We start from the raw sequence: 21,362 nt of genomic DNA, 5'->3' as shown, positions 1-21,362 counted from the left end.
TGTTTTCTTTGATTCAGTGAAATGATTCCTAACCAATAACTTTTCTTTTCTCAATTCAGCATGGAGCTTGTGTTAATGCTATGGATCTGTGGCAGTTTACCCCACTTCATGAGGCTGCTTCCAAGAATCGTGTAGAGGTCTGCTCTTTGTTACTTAGCCATGGTGCCGATCCCACTTTAGTCAACTGCCATGGCAAAAGTGCAGTGGACATGGCTCCAACTCCTGAGCTCCGGGAAAGATTGACTTGTATGTATTTATATCCTAAAATCAACACTGCTTGTTGTAAATTGGAACATCTTCTTTTTGTTATTAGGGCTGATGTTTTGTCCAACTTAGATAATGGCCTTATCTTCTTCTATGTAGACTAACTAGTTATTCTCTTTTCTGATTCTTTTCTTTATGAATTCTGCAGGAATCTTATATATGTACGCTATATTTATTTTGTGTTTATTCAAGCTTAATTCTAATTTATGTGTTCAGGCTCTCTCTTTTTTTTTTTAAAAGACTAGAGAGGATGAGTTCATCAGTAACCATTTATTGAATATTTACTGTATGCCGGAAACTGGGAATGTAGATGTATACAAACAAGAAAAAAAAAAATCTCTAGGCTCACAGAGCTTATATTCTTGCACTGTTAGTAATAACAGATGCTATATAGCATCATGGAATGCTCACTGTTTCCCAAACCCTGCAAGTTGCACAGTCTTGTTTTTATTTGTGTTACAGCCCAAGCACAATCACTAGTCCAAATTTAAATAAGATAATTTTTACAACTTAGTTGAAATAATGTTCTCAGATACTGATACATCTTACTTACATTTACATATGCATGTTTTTTATAAACTTATTTTAGAATAGTTTCAGATTTAGAAAACTTACCAAATTAATACAGAAAGTTCTCATATGTCTCATACCCAGTTTCCCCCCATAAAGATATTAATATGGTACATTTGTCATAATGAACCAGTACCAATACACTATTAAAAAGACTACTCTATTCAGATTTCCTTAGTTTTTACCTAAAGTTCTTTTTCTACTCCAGGATCCCATTCAGAATTGCTGTTGCTGTTCAGTCACTCAGTCGTGTCTGACTCTTTGCAACCCTATGGACTGCAGCACAGCAGGCTTCCCTGTCCTTCACAGGGAAGTCCTTTTTCTTCTCCAGGATCCCGTTCAGAATACTACATTAAATTTAGTTGTCATATCAAATACTAAGATATATTTAATTCTACCTGCTGGCATTTCAGGTTTAAATTAAAGTAGGTGTCACATACCTAATTTTAAATTTGTCCCACAATTGAGACTATCTTACATCTAGGATGCTAAGAATCAGATAAAAACACCTGAGAAAATCTTTAAACCATCATTTAAGAAAAAGGCATAGTCAAAACGAAAACATCAGTGAAGTTTAAACAGACTGTAAATTTGTTTATGTTAAAACAGGAAGAATTCCTTGCAATTTTGATCTCGTTTAAATGGAAATTCAAACTTATTTTGATGCCGGAACAGAGGACATCCACTAGATTACAGGCCCGCACAAACCAGGTTGTCACTGGGTAGATGTCTTCTTGGCAATGAATCCTTGCGGAAGTGCATTTTTTTCTCTCTCCCACTCATCTGACTCTTGTCATATGTTATCTTCCATTACATAGTTTATTTTCCTATGTGATGTTCTGTCTCCTCACTTTAGTTTTAAATTCTTAGAAAGGTCTTTGATTTTATTATTCTATCTTCTTAGCACCTGCACAGTGCCTTATTACCTAATAAAAATGTGTGGATGGTGTTTGTGTTTGGGCTTGTATCTACCTGCCCCCAACTAGCACAGTACATTGTGCATGCTGTGTGCCCAGCAGGTTTATTGAATTGAATTTAACTTAACTCAAAGTGTGTTTATTTTTTAATATCTTTTTCTAATTTCTTTCTTTTAGTTTTATACCCCAGACTCGGCTTTCTCCCCGTCACCAATTGACTTTTTTTCCTTTCAGTCATTTTGTAAATACAAGTATTGTTATGGGTCTTTACATTGTATTTCACTGGTCTCTCTGTTTCCAGTGTAAACATTAAAATTTAACCAAGATTTCTATGGTTTTGTAAAGGAGAAAGTTCCCTGATTAGAGTATTTTGCAACCTTCTCAGTATCTCCTTAAACAAGATTCTACCAATGAAGGAAAGCATTTAACAAAATTGGAACTTTTCTAACCAGTTCTCATCCTCATGCTCACTGCTTTATGCTAGGCAGTCACAGTAGCAGACTTCATTTTAAAAAAGTTATACAGGAAACAGGAAACAATATTTTAATCATACCCATCATTGCTACATTTTCTCTATGCATTTCTTCTACTCTTTCTTGTTTACTTTTTTATTTGTTGTTTTCATGAAGCCAGATGAACACAATAACTTGGGTTCTGCACATATTGGAGTTGAAAATCCTAAAAATAACTTTCATTCTTGTTTCAAAAGGCCTTTATAAAGAGAAATTTCTAAGGCATTCCATAAATGTTAAGTTTTCAAGGTAATTAGGATTTCTGAAGTTTCAAAGGCCTGTTCTTTGAGGAATTTGGCCATGATAACGTACCACTAAACACACAGTTACACAAAAATGTTTTCCCACAAATCTGCCATGACTTATTTTATACATATCAACATTCGTGCAACAGTTATTCATTGGGTACCTACTGTATGCCAAGCACTGTGTTCAGTGATGGGACCACTGTAGCAGATAAGACAGTGTGATAAGCCCTGTGATAGAAGGCTAAAGGCAGGTGCAGAGGCTTTTAGAAGAACAAATCCTATCAGGGACCATCAGAAAGGCTTATCCAGAGGATCTGAACCTAGACCCCGAGCAATCAGTAGTCGTTAATATGTGTGTGTGCATGTGTGTGTCTCTGTCTGTCTCTGTCTTATAAGGGAAAAAAGAAAGTGACAGGGGGCCCTCAAAGGAAAGAGAGAAAGGCAAAGAGAAAGAGTTCAATGCCAGGTAGATGCAAAGGCCTGAACATGAGCAGGCCTGGAATTATGTAACATATTATGTCACATATCATTTATGTCTTTTCAGAACAATTTTCAGCTTTTTGTTAACAAGTAGTCTTATCAAAATACACTCCAGACTTTTAAAGTAAAAAAAAGACTATTTGCTTTTAGTAAATAAGAGTAGTGGATTCTTATTCATGTAGTTAATTTAGAACTCCCTTTTAAAAAGTCTTACTTGCTTATATAAATGATAAATATATAACATTAACTGTTCTTTGAAAAGTTTTCAGACTGGCACTTCCCACATAAATCAGTTCTCCCCTCCTCTGTGTTAAGATATAATCATTAATATTTTGATGAATATTTCTCTAAACGTATTTTTTATATCATTAGTTGCATTTAGTTGTGCTGACAGTAAGGTAGTAGTAATTGTACCAAAAAAATGGGTCAACCTTCCCTTTCTCATTTGCTACCTGAATTTTCATTTAAAAATATATACTATCATGTCCAGTATATAGAGAGCTATCTTTTTGTTTTCGAGCTAGAAAGTATTCCAGTGTGTGAAAGTGAAGTCGCTCAGTCGTGTCCAACTCTTTGCGACCCCATGGACTGTAGCCCACAAGGCTCCTCCGTCCATGGGATTTTCCAGGCAAGAATACTAGAGTGGGTTGCCATTTCATTCTCCAGGGGATCTTCCCGACTCAGGGATCGAACACGGGTCTTCCGCATTGCAGGCATACGCTTTAACCTCTGAGCCACCAGGGAAGCCTATTCCAGTGTATAAGTGTTCACAAATTTCTATTTGGTGTACATTTAAGTCACTTGATTTAAAACTTTCCTGGAGTGAGTGTCTTTATATGTGTATCTATATGTGAACACTGAGTAGAAAATAGTCTTATTTCAGAAACTTTCATTAACCTACACCCTCCTTCTTTGCACTTTTATCATTGTTTTGTCATGTCGTGGCAGTTGCTAAAGTAGAGGAATATGTAAAATTAATAATTTTCCTACTTTATAGTCATGATAATGATTTTTATAGATTTTAAATATTTATATGTCACCATTATTTCATTAACAGATGAATTTAAAGGTCACTCTTTACTGCAAGCAGCCAGAGAAGCAGACCTAGCCAAAGTTAAAAAAACACTTGCTCTGGAAATCATTAATTTCAAACAGCCACAGTCTCATGAAACTGCACTGGTAAGATCTTATTGTTAATCCGTTCCTTGGGTCTGTAACAGTAGTGTAAACTCAAAATACGATTTTCATTTCAGAAACCTTAAGGTAACTTTAGTATCTAAAGTTTGCATTTTAATGTTGGTTGCATTGATTTTTAAATTTGGTTCAGGAGATGATTGCTTTCATGGGTGAGAGAAGAGCCATTTGCTCAACCTTAATTTGAAAATTATTTTTACATTTGCCTTTATCCAACCGTATTATAACAAACCTACTTTTGTGGCCAATGTGCTCATGAAATACAAAATGTAATTTTTATCATAGAATCTCCCTTTTCTTGTGGTTGCTAGTTCTAGATAAATATTTGCTTTTACAGAAGATTAAATTATTTTCAAAGGTACTTGCCTCATCCTTTTGAGCAATTGTAGTCAAGAATTATTGTATTCCTTAATGAAATATAGTAATACTAGGAAATTTTTTGTTCCAGACTGTACAAATTGTTTTTTTAAACTATTCATCTTCTTTCTGTTAATGTACTTTCAGAAAGATGATTCTGTTTTTGTCAATGATCACGTTAAGTTTCAGGTATAGGACTGGTTGGATTACACTTTAATCCAGAATTTAAGCATAAGGGATGCCTCTATCACAAACCTCTTCATTTTCACTTTTCATTTTTATGCATTGGAGAAGGAAATGGCAACGCACTCCAGTGTTCTTGCCTGGAGAATCCCAGGGATGGCAGAGCCTGGTGGGCTGCCATGTATGGGGTCGCACAGAGTTGGACACGACTGAAGCAACTTAGCAGCAGCAGCAGATATGCTTCTGTTAACATTCTTAACTTATATCTGGCACAGAAGGGTCAAATTGTAGGCAATACCTGCTGAAAATAACATTGTAAGTTACCAAACCAAAATAGGCCAACTATATGTATGCTTAGAATATGGCTCCTATGCAGGGGTTTAGATACATTCAGGCTACACAGTATTATGCCAGGACACACTCAAAGCCATGGAATAAACCTGACCTGCTTTTCTAGAGTGGTCATTTTATTCATTAGTACATACATACTTTTTAAATTTTAATACAAATATGAAGTGAAATTGAACACAAAGGTTGTATGAATAGAGGATAAAACATAAAATTTCTGAGAATTCTTCTCCCTCTAAGCTCCTTCAAGTCTGTTACCTTCTTACCTGTCCCTGGGCATATGGACTTATTCTCCAATAGTGCTAGGAGTACCTCTGGGGAAGAGCTTGAGAAATACTGACTTTTGTGGCTGACAACCTACTGAAGGACTGAGTAACTCAGTTATAGATTTTTATAGCTTTGGAGAGGCAGTATTCTGATACCTCAAGTAAATATATACTGGATAATTGCTTATTGGCTAAAGGAAAAGGAATCAAGTCTCTCTGAATGCTCAACTAAGATCATAATTTCACTTTGATTTAAAGGCTTATGTTTTATACTCCCAGTGTATTTAGGAGGAATTTCAGTCGTCTCCATAATGTGAAAATGTATGTTTTGAGACAGCAGTGTTTTAAATAGTCAGCAGGTGCTATTCAATTCAGAAATCTACTTTTACACAGAAGTTATTTTATTCACTGGTTTTTCTTTATTTTGCAGCACTGTGCTGTGGCCTCGCTGCATCCCAAACGCAAACAAGTGACAGAATTGTTGCTTCGAAAAGGAGCAAATGTTAATGAGAAAAATAAAGAGTAAGTGCAGTCACAGAAGGTGTTGCTCTGTAGTTAAAGCGAGAATGCCATACAAGTTAAGAGGTGACCTTTTCCTTTTCTCCTTTCCACAGTTTCATGACTCCCCTGCATGTTGCAGCAGAGAGAGCCCACAATGATGTCATGGAAGTTCTCCATAAACACGGAGCAAAGGTAAAAGGCACACACCTGAGATAAGGTGCCAGTCTTGACATTGAGTAGCTAGCTGCACTTAAAGATTATTCCTCTCCTCTCTGATTCTCCTGAAGAAATTAATCTTATTCATGTTAACATGTATTTGAATTCACTGATTCTCCTTTAAAGCTGATTTAAATCTGGTTGCTAATAGAGATAATTACTGGTGTTTTATGTTGTACTTTACTGTCATTCTTCTCTAAAGCAATAAATGTGGTTAGGGTCTTATCATTTGAATGCATTTCAACTTTACATTGTTTTACCTTAATACTGGAATTGATATATTTTGGTAGTCAACATCATTGATGGCATATCAGAAAATAATTTATGTAAATGATGGGCAAAATATTGCTACTTATTTTGAAGAACATTTTTTCCTTCAAACCAGTAATGATAATCATTTTTTCACATAACCTCAATATAAAGAAATAAAATTTTAATAACCGTTTTTATTGGCATTATCTGAGTGACATTATCTGCAACTCCATGACTTCCATGAATTGCTTGAGGAAATTTTGCTTGAAGGAAGCAAGCTGGATGTCTTTCAGGGGCACTTGAACGTGAAAATTTTTAAATCCTCAGCAATGTTTTGTTTTTTTTAACAGCTCAGCTTTTTATTGAATGTGTTACTAAAGAGGTTTAGTGAAAAAGACCAAAGCCCATGTCATCATCATACTCTTCAGATTCTTCTCTTTGCTTCTGCTTTCTTCTCCTCAGCTGGGGCAGCAGTGGTGGATAGGGCAGGACCTCCTGCTGGTCCAGCACCAGCTACCGGAGCAGGTCCACCAGCCCCCACATTGCAGATGAGGCTCCCGATATTGACATTGGCCAAAGCCTTTGCAAACAAACCTGGCCAGAAAGGCTCAACATTTACACTGCCTGCTTTAATGAGGGCATTGATCTTATCCTCCGTGACTGTCACCTCATCGTTGTGCAGAATGAGGGCAGAGTAGGTGCAAGCGAGCTCTGAGACAGAGGCCATGGTGCGGGTGGGTGCTCGGCGGGGGCTGCCGGGCGTGGTGCTAGTTGCTGGATGAAGTGAGGGCCTCACCCCAAAATGGCCTTAGCTTCCTTGGAAGAACCGAGCGCCTTAGCAGCAGCTGAGGAAAGAAAGCAAGAGTGTATATTTTAAAACAGGAGTCCCCAAAGTAGGAAGGATACAGACCCTCTATGGAACATACAAGAGGAACCACTGGGTTGAGAGGGAAAATACTAGAATTTTTATTTATTGAAAGAGTAATTTATTAATCACTAGTAATTTATTAATTTATTAAGAACAGAGAAATTAAGATCTACTACTATTTCATACACAGATTGATACTGCCATCAATCTGTGTGTGTGTGTGTGTGTGTATGTGTGTGGTGGGGGGATTGACAGGGATACACTGACTCATCTGCTCACATCCAGCACGATGTGACACGTTGCACTTTACATGAGTAGATTTATGGGTATTATTCTAAAAGGTAGCATCTTGATAAATACCATTGTTGAAAATCAGAGGAAACAACCATGACAATCTTATAAAAAGGTTTACCTGGCTATTTCATAAATGAGGATTTTCAGGAATTGACATACAATTTTAGTTGTGTCTTTTTTTTTTTTTTTAATGAAAGTGAGTTCAAAATTTGCTTATAGTTCTATGGTGACATGATTATTACCTGTATGTAGGTACATATTTTTAAAAAGAAACATAATCAGAACCTTAAAGATCAAAGTTACATATTTTAGAGAAATGAATGAGAAAGTAACTACTTTTTAACTTTTAAATAATGAAGAGGCCATTTTGAAAATCAATTTTTAGAAAATATCTGCTGTTTTTTGAGTTTCTTGCCAAAGAATGATATATGTTTATCAACTAGCTGTCATCTATATAATTTGAAACCAGACAACAGAATTTTCTAACCTATTTTAAAGTTGTTGTTTTTTTTTTTTTAATTTGTTAGGTAGTTTTTGAACCTGTTCAGTTCAGTCGCTCAGTCATGAACCTATTAATGACATTTTAATGCAGGGCCTTATGATAAGTTTGCAAGAATCAAGAAAGATGCAATTTTACTAGCAAAATTCAATTAAAGCCTTAGCATAATTAGTAAATTACATTAAAAGTTAAAAATAAGCATTGTGATTTAGAAGACTTCACTAACAATGTACTTTTCCCAGTCGCACCACATATCTATGTAAAATCTAGGTGTTATTGAAAATGAACCTAGAATCACACCCTCAAATCTACATCACAGTTTTTATAAGATTTTTTAAAGTCTTTTAATTGAGCCAAATGACATTTTGTATGACTGATAATTCTTTTTAAATATTTTATTGTTTCATCTGCTTCCCATCCTTTATAATTTCTCCTTTTATATAAGTTGTATAATATTCATTATGCATTAGTTTAGAAATGCTTGGTTATAATTTACAGATGAACATAAATGAATATTGAGAGGGTTCTCCAAACACATATTTACTCCTGAAGTGCATGATCCAAAAATTAGTATATCCTTGCTTTAAAAGGACCGTTGATGTTTTTAATTAAAGAGGCAGGGTGAACTAGAATGAAAGGAGCAGAGTTCTACAAATTTATTACCTATTTTGAGGGTACAGCTACTGTGTTGTTACATAAATAATGTCTTGTTGCTCTACCAAGCAGAAAATAATAAGCTAAGTGGGCTTTCTGCTACTGTTAAGAGCATTGTATGTTTATCATTGACCTATTTTTAAAAATATCTTATGGCATTTATAATGTTCTTGAACAGCCATGAATAATGCCCTTCATTTGGGGAAAGTATCTATTTGTTGTCTCCCATGAGTCATTTTATTTCATGAAGATTCAATGAGAAATAACATTATTTTATGTAACCTATCCTAGTCAGCATTACTCTAGGTCTGTGGCTCTAAATCTTTTTCTGCCCTTCATGTTCACAGTACATTCTCATCAGTAACGTCGCAATTCATCAGTCAGGCATGTGTATAATTTAAACGCGCTGCCAGTGTTGTAGAATGACTTTTAGACTAGTATATCTTCCCTAGCCCTCCCACTGCAGTTCAACAAAATTGAGAACTCCTGCTACTAATAAGCACCTTAAATGGAAAAAAAAAAAAATTAAGCAGGGTTATGAACCCACAGATACCAATTTCCACCCTCCCATTCATTCATTTTCTGATTCCAAGGCAGACTGCTGTCCCTTAGGGTTGGTTTATCTGGTGACTAGCATTAGTAAAAGCTCACTGTAAAAACCCAATTTAGCTACTGGTGGGCCCTAATGTTTGCCTGCCTGGTGTTCTTTCTGGGGAACTTGTGGTTTCAATTTGATTTTTGAACAACTCATTGTTTCCATTTGATTTAAAAGCACCTTCCCAACAAGCAAGCCTACCCTTGAATTACGATTCAGCTCTCTTATGCTGCTTCTACCCTTCTGCTGTCTTCATCGCCTCACCATGAACCCAATTCTTAAGCTAAGACTAGTAAATCAGAAACGGCAGAGAATTTGGTAGGGAGATCTAATGCCATTAACTAATTTGTCTTACTTAAATAGAACTTGGTAATATAAGCAAAAACATTCTTTTGAGTAAAGCTTGGTAATACAAAGTTTAGGTTCATTGTGCATGTTAAATTAAGCATATTGTGTACATAACATAAGCAGGTATACTTTTCCGTTTGGAATCTTCCACTTTCTAGTTTTATGACCTTGGACGTAATTTTGCTGAACCTCAGTTGACTCATTAATGATGTATGGGTATTAATACCTCCCCTGCAAGGGTGACTGTTGTTGTTTTGTTTTGGTAAAAATTAAATGAGCTTTTATATATATATATATTGTATAGTACCTTTCATACAAACCATGCTTTCTTTAATTAGTAGTAAGTATGAGTGTTGTAATTTTTTCCTTGTCTTTCTAAACTCATATAATATGTATTTCCCCTCATTATCTAAATTTTATATGAGACATATGTGTACAGTCCCTTTCTAATTTGTTTTCATCCACTAGTTCACCATTGAGATGTAAAATGATAACGATAGTGTGCCGGATACTGTGAGAAATACCATTTGAAAGTTAATACAATTACCAAACTTGAAGCTAATCCTGAATCAGTTTAGTGGCATCAGTAGTGAAGAAGGAAGAGAATGACAAAAGCCATTTGTAAAAGACTATTTGTGAAATATAATACTTTGGCCACCTCATGCGACGAGTTGACTCACTGGAAAAGAGTCTGATGCTGGGAGGGACTGGGGATGGGAGGAGAAGGGGACGACGGAGAATGAGATGGCTGGATGGCATCACCGACTCTGTGGACATGAGTTTGAGTGAACTCCGGGAGTTGGTGATGGACAGGGAGGCCTGGCGTGCTGTGATTCATGGGGTCGCTAAGAGTCGGACACGACTGAGCGACTAAACTGAACTGAACTGAAAGCTCTATTACTTGACAGTGAATTGGGTGCTTGAACAGACTTAGAAAATGGTACAGCTAAGGAAGTAAGAAAGCTATGTGTTGGCAGTGATTTTGTACTTGGAGTTAATATGATAGGAGGAATAGAAGGACATTAAAGAAAAGTAGTAGTTGGAAACATAGCCATGGAGTGTGATAGAGAATTTAGGGTTAGAAATATGTATTGGGAAGCCCTTGACATAATGATCAGACGCTGTGGGAATGAGGAAGGCTTCAGGTAGAGAATGTGGAGAGATGAGCTGAGAGTCAAGGAAGGAACCTCTGAGGGTTGCTCATCTTTGTGGAACAGCAGTGAGAAGAGGGGTCCCCAGGCGGCGTAGTGGTAAAGAGTCCGCCTGCCACTGAAGGAGACAGGAGATGCAGGTTTGATCCCTGCTCGGGAAGATCCCTGAAGAAGGAAACGGCAACCCACTCTTGTATCCTCATCTGAAAAAACTGTGTGGGCAGGGGAGCCTGGTGAGCTACAGTACATGCGATCACAGAGAGCTGGACAGGACTGAGCATGCACACACACAGCTTTTGAAGGAGTTATTCCAAAGGTATAGAGGTAGAAAATTGTGTTAGTTAGGGTTTTGGCAATAAATACACACTCAAAGTGGGTAATCTGGGGAATATTTAATAAATTATATACAAAGGTGTGGGCAAGGTTTAGGAAATCAACAGGAATGAGGTAGTACCAGCAGCAAGTGGGAGCTATCGTCATCCCTGGGCCTGAAGGGGCACAGCATGGGGGGCTAGAAGACCGCCTGACAGCATCTGTAGCCTTTGATAGAGGGTAGACCTCATCCACATTCCTCCTTCTGCTCCTGCCCACCCACTGGCCAATGCAACAGAAAGTTAAAGACAAAAAAGCCATTGCTGTCATCAATACAAGTGATTTTCCCAGACACGAGGCAGGGTCAAGGATGATATTATGGGTCCAGAGAGGCAAGCAGGTAGTATTCAGCGGAAGGACAGAAGACAAAGGACTAGTAAGGAAATGATGGTTGTAAGAAAATGGGGTTATTAACCAACTTATTTGAGAAGTCCACTTTTATAAGAGCACTGAACTGAACTGAACTGAACTGAAATGTCTGTATCTTAAAAAAAAATTATGTCTACCAACCCCCTGCTTTACAAGATTACTGTAAACCCTAAATAAGAGAGACATAAAGATTTTATCTTTCTTTCTTTATTATTGTTAATCTACTCTGACATTCTGTATTCTATTGCTACTGCTTTGTCTGCTATCATTATTAAGTAGATCCTAAGCCCCAGTTGCATATGGTATTGTTAGTACCTAGAAACAAAAGGTTTAATTCAGAAGTTCTTTTTTTCATATTTGAAAGCACTACTGTTTTGTCATTAGTGAGCATCTGTTAAATGTGTGGAACATGAAGAAATTTTTTTGATGTTCATGTCTTAATTTGACAGATTTATTTATACTGTATGTAAAAACAAATTGTGTCAATAGTAATTGGTGTTTAATGGGCTTATTTCTCACATTGAGAGTGATCAAGAATCTTTGCTGTCTTTAGAGAAATGTGTTAGCTTATTATAAGGATTTTATTAATTCTCTTTCAGAGGTGAGTTGATAAGCAGATTCTGTCAGCCCAAAAGTGTTAAAGTGCTTTTAAAAATGTAGATCCCAAGTAGCTTTTATAGTTCAAATAATATCTGAGGTTTGATCATATCAGAATAAAGTCCCAAGGGGCCAGTGTCTCAGAGACATTTTAGTTACCTTTCAGTTAGATCGACTGAATATAGATTAGGCAGAAGTAGAAATCTGGCTTATTGCTTCTGTGAGATAACCACAGAGTTAATCCCAAAGAAATGATCTGCAGGAGTTATAGCTGAAATTCACAAAAGACAGAACAATGAATTTGACAGTAACTGTTCGTTTCCTTAGCTGCCATTCTCTCTGTGTGTGTCTCTCTTTCTGAGATTGCGTGAGTTTCTTTTCTCTGCCAGTCTTGTTCGTCTGCTTCATTCTTCTTTTTGTAGACTGTGTTTTTCTGTTGTACTTCTCTGTGGCCTGAATACGATCTTCCCAGCCCTTCCTTTATAAACCTTTGGCTTAGAAATATACCACCTGCAGCTGCCATCTCATCTCAGAGATGAGAAAGGAAGCGTAAATAAGACCTCAGTTTGTTTAGCACAGCCACGGCATTGGCACCTCGAGTCTAATCAGCTATGCTCCGAAACTTATTTCTCTGACAGTTAGGGCATGTGGGCAGTGTGAGTACCCCTTTAAGAAAGCAAAGAAAATATGTACCATTAGAATATAATATATCTCTTTTCAGAAAAGCTGATTGCTTCTTTTAAAATTCCATGTAGATGTTGAGGTTTACAAATAATAATACTCAAATAATAATAATAATATTAGTGGCTAGTAAACACTAATCTAGTTTCATGTTTCTCAGATTATCTTAAAATTTAACTTCCTAGAAAAATTCTATACTCTGTGATGGATTCATAACACATTAAAGGATTAAAAACCTTTGAGTAAAATATTGATCACTGTAGCAGAACTCTGCTGCTGCTGCTGCTAAGTCACTTCAGTCGTGTCCGACTCTGTGTGACCCCATAGACGGAAGCCCACCAGGCTCCCCCGTTCCTGGGATTCTCCAGGCAAGAACACTGGAGTGGGTTGCCATTTCCTTCTCCAAGCTAAGAATTAAATTGGTAGTCATTTTGTTTATTTCATTCCTCATAGGAGATGCTTTGACCTGTGTACATCCTACCATGGGATAACAGTGGCCTGTAATAATCTGTAAAAACTTAAATTATACTTTTGCTGCAGATAAAGTGAGTCAGTTATTTTCAGTATTAAACAATTCTGTCAACACAGGCATTTAACTTTTTTTCCCTCCAGATTTCTGGGGAAAGAAGAATACATGGTTTTTGGTTAGAGAATGTTTCAGTAGTCTCTGTTCATTATACAGAACAGTATATCAAAAACTGTATTCTTTATCATCAGAATTTAATAATTTGTCATTCTTTTGAGCCATCTATTTACCAACCATTTTCAAACACCCAGTATACAAGGCGTTGCACTTATTACTATGAGGTATATAAGAAGTTTGAATTTGATAAAACTTCTTGTCTTAAGGGACTTAAAACCTAAAAATAGTCTCAATTAATACAGTCTACTTGAATATCTGTTATCAGATTGGAAAGGACAGGTAGGAGAGACCAATTACTTCTATTAGAGGTGGCAGGCTGGAGAGAGAATGGAGAAATTTCATGAATAAAATAGAAGTTTCACTAGGAATGTCCAGGAATTAGATCTATAGAAATAATAGTAAATGTCGTTGGCATCCCTTTCTTATACTAGTGAGTGGTTGATTTTTGCTCAGAATACATTTTAAATAATGACTCAATCAAGGAGTTTGTTAGTCACAAGTTATGATTAGTTAGTTCAGTAGATAGAATAATAGGTAGTTAGTTCATGGGGAAATAAAGGAAAATCTGAAAAGACATGTTGGAGCAAGGTCTTAGTGGTCTCAATTGGAGAGCTTGGGTTTGTTCTTATAATACTTGGAGAGCCATTGGAAATTTTTGAATAGGCAGATGGCATGAGGAAATCCTGCTTCAGGAAGGTAAACTTCCTAGGGAACTACTTTCTCTTAGAAAACCAATTACAGAAATGTGGACTCAAGATGTGTGTATGATAGTTGGCATAATCATTTAGCAGTATTCAACAAAATTAGGTTCTTAAGACTTTTAAAAAAAGGGGGGATGATACAGAGTTAATGTTTCTTTAAAAAAAGTGAAAGTGTTAGTTGCTTTGCTCCAACTCTTTGCGACCCCATGAACTATAGCCTGCCAGACTCTTCTTCCACGGACTTCTCCAGGCAAGAATGCTGGAATGGGTTGCCATTCCCTTCTCCAGGGGCTCTTCCAGACCCAGGGATTGAACCCAAGCCTCCTGCATTGCAGGCAGATTCTTTACCATCTGAGCCACCAGGGAAGCAAACTAAAAAGTTTACAGTATGCCTGCCACCTGTTCCCTCGGTTGTAGTTTCTGTCTACCAGGATATAGACCTGTTTCAGATTCCTGTCTTTGTCCCTCTATTGCGGATTTTATTTTTACTGTTCTGGGTACCCTGATTTGAACAGAAAAAAAATAGCTAAAATAATATAGAGACTGTTTTCAACTCTCAGATTACCTGTAATCAGATTGGGACATCATCACATGTTCATAGTTAATGTAAAATTGTGTGAGTTCACATTCCCAAGTACAGAAATGTCACAGAATAATTCACGATGAATTACCACATGAGTGATGTGGACGAAGATAGCTTGAGCTTAGACAAGAGGTGAACTCAACCTCACAGTTAGCTGTTGAGACTAGGCTGTTCACACTGACTAGAATTTGGAGAGAGTCCCCTTACCGTTTCCTTATAGTCTGCTTCCATTCCGTTCCATTCCGTCGCTCAGTCGTGTCCGACTCTTTGCGACGCCGTGGACTGTAGCCTACCAGGCTTCTCCATCCATGGGATTCTCCGGGCAAGAATACTGGAGTGGGTTACCGTTTCCTTCTCCAGGGGATCTTCCCGACCCAGGGATCAAACCCGGGTCTCCAGCATTGGAGGCAGACGCTTTTAACCTCTGAGCAGCTTACTGGTTCCCAAAGCAGTTTTTGGCATTTTTTAGTCATAATGTTATGTCCTATACATTTCCGGCCACATATCATTACAGTACTCAATCGTTCTCTTTAGGAGAATCTTAAAAAGCATAGTCTCTGCTTTTAAACAGCTTACAATATATTAAAACATATAGTATCAGGCACAGAGTCTAATACTGATAAGTGCTTAGTAAATGTAGTTGCGTCCCTTCCTCATACTAGTGAGTGGAGACTTTTGCTCAGTAATTCTCTCCATGAGTGCATGCCCCCGAGTGAGTAAGAACTGGGAGAAGTGAATCTGTGGTTTCCTGTTACACTCAGTTCCACCACTGAGATAACCACTTCTTACACACAGTGTGTTGCTAATGTTTAAAAATATTCTCTCTGCTTCATCTGGTGTTCAGTTGACTTGCTCAGACACTGGAAGTGAAACTGGCTGATGCTGGATTTACTGAGAAACTATATCTGTCTCTACCACTGCATTGTTAAGGTATCTTCAAGGATAATCTTGACCAAAGGCAAATTTTACCTTTTGCAATGACTTTAGAAACTAACACCTCCAGAAAATAGGGCTTCAGTGTAACCTAATAATGTTGGAGCATAGCACGCCTATCAGATCGTGATGAAAAAATATCGCAGAAGGGGTGGTGATGTAAAAGTAAATGACAGATGGTCTTTAATATGTGGAGGGATTCAAGTTTATGTGAAGGCACTAAAGAGTCCCTGTGTTTGAGCTGAGGAGTAACTTGGTAAGATCTGTATTTTAGACGAGTAGTTCTCAAATTATGTTCCCATGATTTGATGAACTGGATTGAGGATTTCCATCACTGTTAATTAAATTGGTGTTTTATGCAAATTCCAGGAAAATGTTAATGATTAGAATGTTCTCAGTTTTAAGTTTTTCTCCTGTGATGAGAAGTAATAGAAATATTCATAGAAAAATTCAAGTTTAATCTGACCACTTGTGTTTTCCATCAGTGCATGCTAATAATGACTGTGCTTTTATGTATAAATAGTCATTTTTCTGCTGGCAAATACGATATAAGTAAATTTGCCATGTACCCAGTGAGTGATATAAACACATTGTAAATTTCAGTTTTCTAATAAAAAACTAAAAAAAAAAAAAAGAATTTTCCTGCCAGTGCAGGAGACATTAAAAAAAAAAAAATTGTCAGTATTTCATGGTGAATCTTGTGAAACACTGTTAAGAATTGATTTGAACCCTTGCCTGACGTGTCACGGCCTTACAGCAACGAAAGACTGGAGACAGGAAGACCAATTGTCTTAAATCCTCTCTCATTCTTGTGTTTGGTGGCGGTACACAAGTGTGTTGAATAACCAGCCAGTATGAATTTGAGAGTTTACTGTGTACCATTAATAGCTTTCTAGACACACAAAACCTATGCAATACAGTCCATATTTCAGTAACCTTAATTTTACAAACATTATCCCAGTGTTCTAACTTCTAAAATAGTGCTGAATTGACATAGGTGTTCAGAAAGGAAGTAATCATCAAGGTTTAAAGTAATCAAGGAAGACTTCTTAGAAACGGTGAGACTTGCCATGAATCTTGTAATCCAGAAAGGCAAAACGAAGGGCTTCTGTGAGAGAAGCATTGTGTACAATGAATGTGGACTTTAGTCTGACTAGAGCAGTCTTTACTGGGGCATTCCAGAAAACAGCTTGGAACTAGTTCGTTTTGATCAAATTATAAACATGATCCCAAAGTTTAACATTGTCTTAACAGTCTTAAAAGTAACCATTCTTTCATTATAATTTTTCAAATTTTTAAAAATGGAACTTTTGAATTTTCAAATCAAGTTTTTGGTTAAATGTATTTGTAATGCAATTAGGTCATTCTATTATAATCATTTACTAAAATTAGAAAAGAAATACAATTAATTAGTTTATCTTTGCTTACTTACTCTGTTGTCTTTACATTCTGGATACAAGTTTGGTAGAACCCATTCACCCAAAAGTAGTTAATGTGCATCTTTGCTGTGGCAGGCAGCAAACCTCAGACAAGAGTCCCAGACCTTGGGGACCTAACAGAGACCTCGAGTTGTCAAGGAGAGTGGCAAGGAATGGAGGATGGATGGACAGAAAGACAGTCATTCAGGGAAGAGATGGGTATATTATAATTTTCAATAAGATGGTCAGAGAAGAGCAGCTGAGAAGATGGTATTTCTTTAGAATCAGTACGCAAGAGTTCGTGAATAGTTTATGAGAAGTCTATTATATTTTTCATAAAAGTTGACAATTGATTTTTCTCAAGAATTTATTTACTAGGTTGTAAAGGGGAACAAAATAGCTGCTCAGCCCCATGTGCCCCCTTCAATGATTTTTCAGATGAATGCACTGGACACCCTTGGTCAGACCGCTTTGCATAGAGCTGCCCTTGCTGGTCACCTGCAGACATGCCGCCTGCTGCTGAGTTACGGCTCTGATCCCTCCATCATCTCCTTACAAGGCTTTACAGCAGCGCAGATGGGCAACGAGGCGGTGCAGCAGATTCTGAGCGGTAAGTCCACACAGACAGGCCTCACTTTCTGGTCTTCCTCTTCCAGGTCTGTCCGCTGATACACGGACTTTGTGCCCCTTGTTTTAAGGGGCTCTTTGGAATGTTTTCTTGGTCTGAAAATTGTTCCTGCCTTTCTTTGCTTACAGTTTAGCCTGTGGCCCTGCCCATCAACATTCTCCTTATTGTAATTCTTAAATTTCAAACATTGCAAATTTTTCTCTTATACTTGTACTCAGAACCATTTAATAGTGAATTTTAGGTTAGTTTCTGCAAGTTGGAACTATAAATCAGGCAAACATACAGCTATTACATCAGAATTTCTCATAATATTATATGTAGTTTTTAGAGGTAATTGATAAAATGGGGAGGAAAAGATTGAATAAATTAAGCAGATTGCTCCAGCAATGCTTTTAAAATGTCTTCTAAATGAATACAGTTAGAATATATGGCTGCTAGTAAAAGATAAAATTAAATACTGAATCACAAATGAAAATTTTTTTATTATTTTGATAATTCTTCTTAAAAATTGATTAGTAAGAACAAACATTATATGGGTCATTAAATGCCTAATTTAGTATGTGCCAGAACTTTTTAGTTTAAGTCTTCATATTTTGTATTGATCAGGAAGGAAAATACAAATAATAGAATTTGGTGGTAAAGTCTTGCCCTTATAAAGGTTTTTTTTTTTAATGAGAATTCTTTTTTTTATTTAGAAAACAATATAATTTTTTAAACTAATATTTCTGCAAAAAATTTGTATGTCTATAGACCATATACTGGCTGAACTTTTCGGTTGTACTTGTATTTACTAATCCAACTCCAGGTTATGTCTGTAATGACTCCGGAAAGAATACATCAGTTATATAGAATGTATAGTGAATTATTGGAGTTCTGTTCTGGGCAATATTTTAAAAGTTTATTTAACAACCCCTGTTAATACCACGTTTGAGATCTACTTTTAGAAACCAGCACTTTCATCTCACAAGCCTGTAGTGTTACCAGCAGTATACAATAGTAAAATTTTAATGGTACACTCTGACAGCATTTATGTTAACATCTCTCTTTCCATTTACCGAATCATTTTCCCTCCTTTGCTACTCTCTGGTCCTTAAAAACCAGCAGCAATCTTCCCTTGTCTTTTATGCAGAAAGTACACCTATACGCACTTCTGATGTTGACTATCGACTCTTAGAAGCATCTAAAGCCGGAGACTTGGAAACTGTGAAGGTATATCAGTGCTTTAATGTCTTGGGTAGCTCTTTGAAACCTTTGCTTCCCAGTTCATTTTAAGCTTGTAAGTGAAGCAACTCAAATCCAAACAATAAAAGGGATGAGCAGAGTGGACTCATAAGGAGAGATCTTTATGAAGAATTTCCTAGTATGTGCCTTTCATTAAATCACTTTTTAGTCACTTTACTTCTGGTTATATGAATGCTCTTTTTCTTTCTTTCCATTTTTTAAAATTAAAGTGTTATTTTGGACCACACTCATAAATTTGCAAGCTAGTGCAAGCCCAGGTAATAGTACAATATGTTTGAAATAGTGTTCAGTATATCTGTAGGTAACTTCCAGATTCTGAGTTTTTGTTACAACAGCTCACTACAGTGGCAGGAGCAACAACCAGACTGTCAAATACCTGGAAAAGCCCTTGACACCAGACCTTGTAGTCTAGAAAATGTCACTTTTTCTCTGCTTTTTTTCACCTTTTTTAGCTTTCTTCTTTTCATTACCTCTCTTCACGTCTTCCCCTAAATTTGGGATAATTAAATAAGTAAGCAATGGCAGAAAGATCGCAAGATTAAAAATCAGGAAAATGGGGTTTGAGTTTTTATTCCACCCCTTACCACTCTAGGACATAGGCTGTCGCTTAACCTCTCTGAGCCTTGGTTTATTTATCTGTAAAATGGAGATGATGATTCACTTCTCAAGTAGAGAATAATTCTCTCACTGGAAAAAAAATGAAATTCTTTATAAATTATTACTCAGATATTTGTATTGTCATCCATCTGTCACCACCAATGATGCAGGCTCTCCAGCCTGACTTTGCTTCCACTGCTTTGTAAGCAGACAGAGTTGAGCTTGTGCGGAGATGCTAATGTTCAAAAGGAAAATGAACAGGTGACAGGCGATTTGGAGGACACAGCTGAAGGAGATAGAAGGCCAAAAACTAGCATGATCAGAATCAGTTTGACTTGTAGACCTAAATAAATATCCCCTTGAAGATCAGGTAAAACATTGTTGATTGTTTGGCTCTGCTCTGATGGATCGAAGGGTCAAAGGGGTGGCCCAGACAGAATGAATGTAATTTTTCCAGAGCCTTCTTGTTGCCACGTCAAAGCAGGCAAAAATTTTGGGTAGTTCTGCAGTCAGCCAGGGTTAATCTTATTTGAGCAAAGGATGGCTAAGAGCATGCTGGTACAAACAGACAGGCTCTCACAGGGAAGAAAGCCTTGTAACATTGAAAAGAAGCCACCATTTGCCTTGGAAATGCTTGCTTTATTATGTTTTCTTCTTTTTGATTAGGATTTTAGCCAGGAAATGTTGAAAAAGGTGAAATTGCTGTGCAAAACATAAGAATATTTGTAGACACTGTAAAGCAAACCCATCTTGCTGATTTTAAAACGTCACCTGTATTATCTAATCAAAGAAATATTCATTAGAAAATTACAACTTATCCAAGATCCCTGCTGTATTTTGGTGCAAGATCCTTAAATAAATACTAATGTTCTTTTTGTATTTGTGTGTGTGTGTCAATAAAGCAACTTTGCAGCCCTCAGAATGTGAATTGCAGAGATTTAGAAGGCCGGCATTCCACGCCCTTACACTTCGCGGCAGGCTACAACCGTGTGTCTGTTGTGGAGTACCTCCTCCACCATGGTGCCGATGTCCATGCCAAAGACAAGGGGTATGTGTTAGAATGTCACTGTGTGGAATTCATTTTCTTGTAACTTTTAAAAAAAAGAAAAAATTTTTTTTCATGATAGATTTTTTTCCCCTTGTTAAAAAAGTAATTTTTTTTTAAATTAAAGCTTAAAGCATAATGCTTAAACCTTTGTTGTTGTATAGTAGCTAAGTCATGACCAACTCTTTGCAACCCCATGGACTGTAGCCCACCAGGCTCCTCTGTCCATGGGATTTCCCAGACAGAAATACTGGAGTGGGTTGCCGTTTCCTTCACAAGTCATCTCATCCAGCCCATTGATCAAACCCACATCTCCTTCATTAGCAGGCAGATACATTTTTACTACTGAGCCACCTGGGAATCCCCCAAAATTAAAACTTTATGAAAATGTATAGAAAGTGAAAAGTCCTTCTCATTCCACCTCCTAGAGATTACATCAAAATTTCGTTGTAATTGTCAGGAGTTTTGAAGCACATGTACCAGTGTGTGTGCTGTTTTGGTGGGGCTTGTTTTTAACATAAATGAAGATGTCATCGCACACAGTCTGCTTTACAGCTTGCCTTTTTTATAATAGTATATCTTGAATGTCTGTCTGTATCAGTTCATTTCATCCTTTTAATGTCTATATATAGTATTTTATTATATTTTGTAAATATGTTTATATAGTTTATAGTTTATTGTTCATCCCTCCTTTTGCTATTAAAAATGTATAGTCTCCTCCAAAAAGAAGCCATCCATCCCAGAGTCATCCATATTAATAGAAACATAATTTCATTTTTACTAATTCAGATATTCTCTATTTTTGTATTAGTTTATGAAACTATTTCAGATTATCT

General features: G+C 36.7%; 1 protein-coding gene and 1 pseudogene across 2 annotated transcripts in view; one reads left to right on the top strand and one right to left on the bottom strand.

The window, feature by feature from the left end:
* Positions 1-21,362, top strand: part of TNKS (tankyrase) — a 159,249-nt gene that overhangs the window by 101,045 nt on the left and 36,842 nt on the right. For both annotated transcript variants that reach the window (XM_055416540.2, XM_055416541.2), the window contains exons 8-14: positions 60-246; positions 4,049-4,170; positions 5,770-5,861; positions 5,954-6,032; positions 17,453-17,624; positions 18,772-18,851; positions 20,384-20,529. In XM_055416540.2, coding sequence (XP_055272515.1) covers positions 60-246; positions 4,049-4,170; positions 5,770-5,861; positions 5,954-6,032; positions 17,453-17,624; positions 18,772-18,851; positions 20,384-20,529 — 878 coding nt within the window. The remainder of the gene's footprint in view (positions 1-59; positions 247-4,048; positions 4,171-5,769; positions 5,862-5,953; positions 6,033-17,452; positions 17,625-18,771; positions 18,852-20,383; positions 20,530-21,362) is intronic.
* Positions 6,693-7,035, bottom strand: LOC129549369 (large ribosomal subunit protein P1 pseudogene; annotated as a pseudogene).

Source organism: Moschus berezovskii, chromosome 26, assembly GCF_049115385.1.
Source record: "Moschus berezovskii isolate FMDL1 chromosome 26, NW_MosBer_1.0, whole genome shotgun sequence".
NCBI classification, from domain to species: Eukaryota; Metazoa; Chordata; class Mammalia; order Artiodactyla; family Moschidae; genus Moschus; species Moschus berezovskii.
The sequence above is the reverse complement of the archived record's forward strand: the minus strand, read 5'-3'. Positions and strand labels throughout refer to the sequence as shown.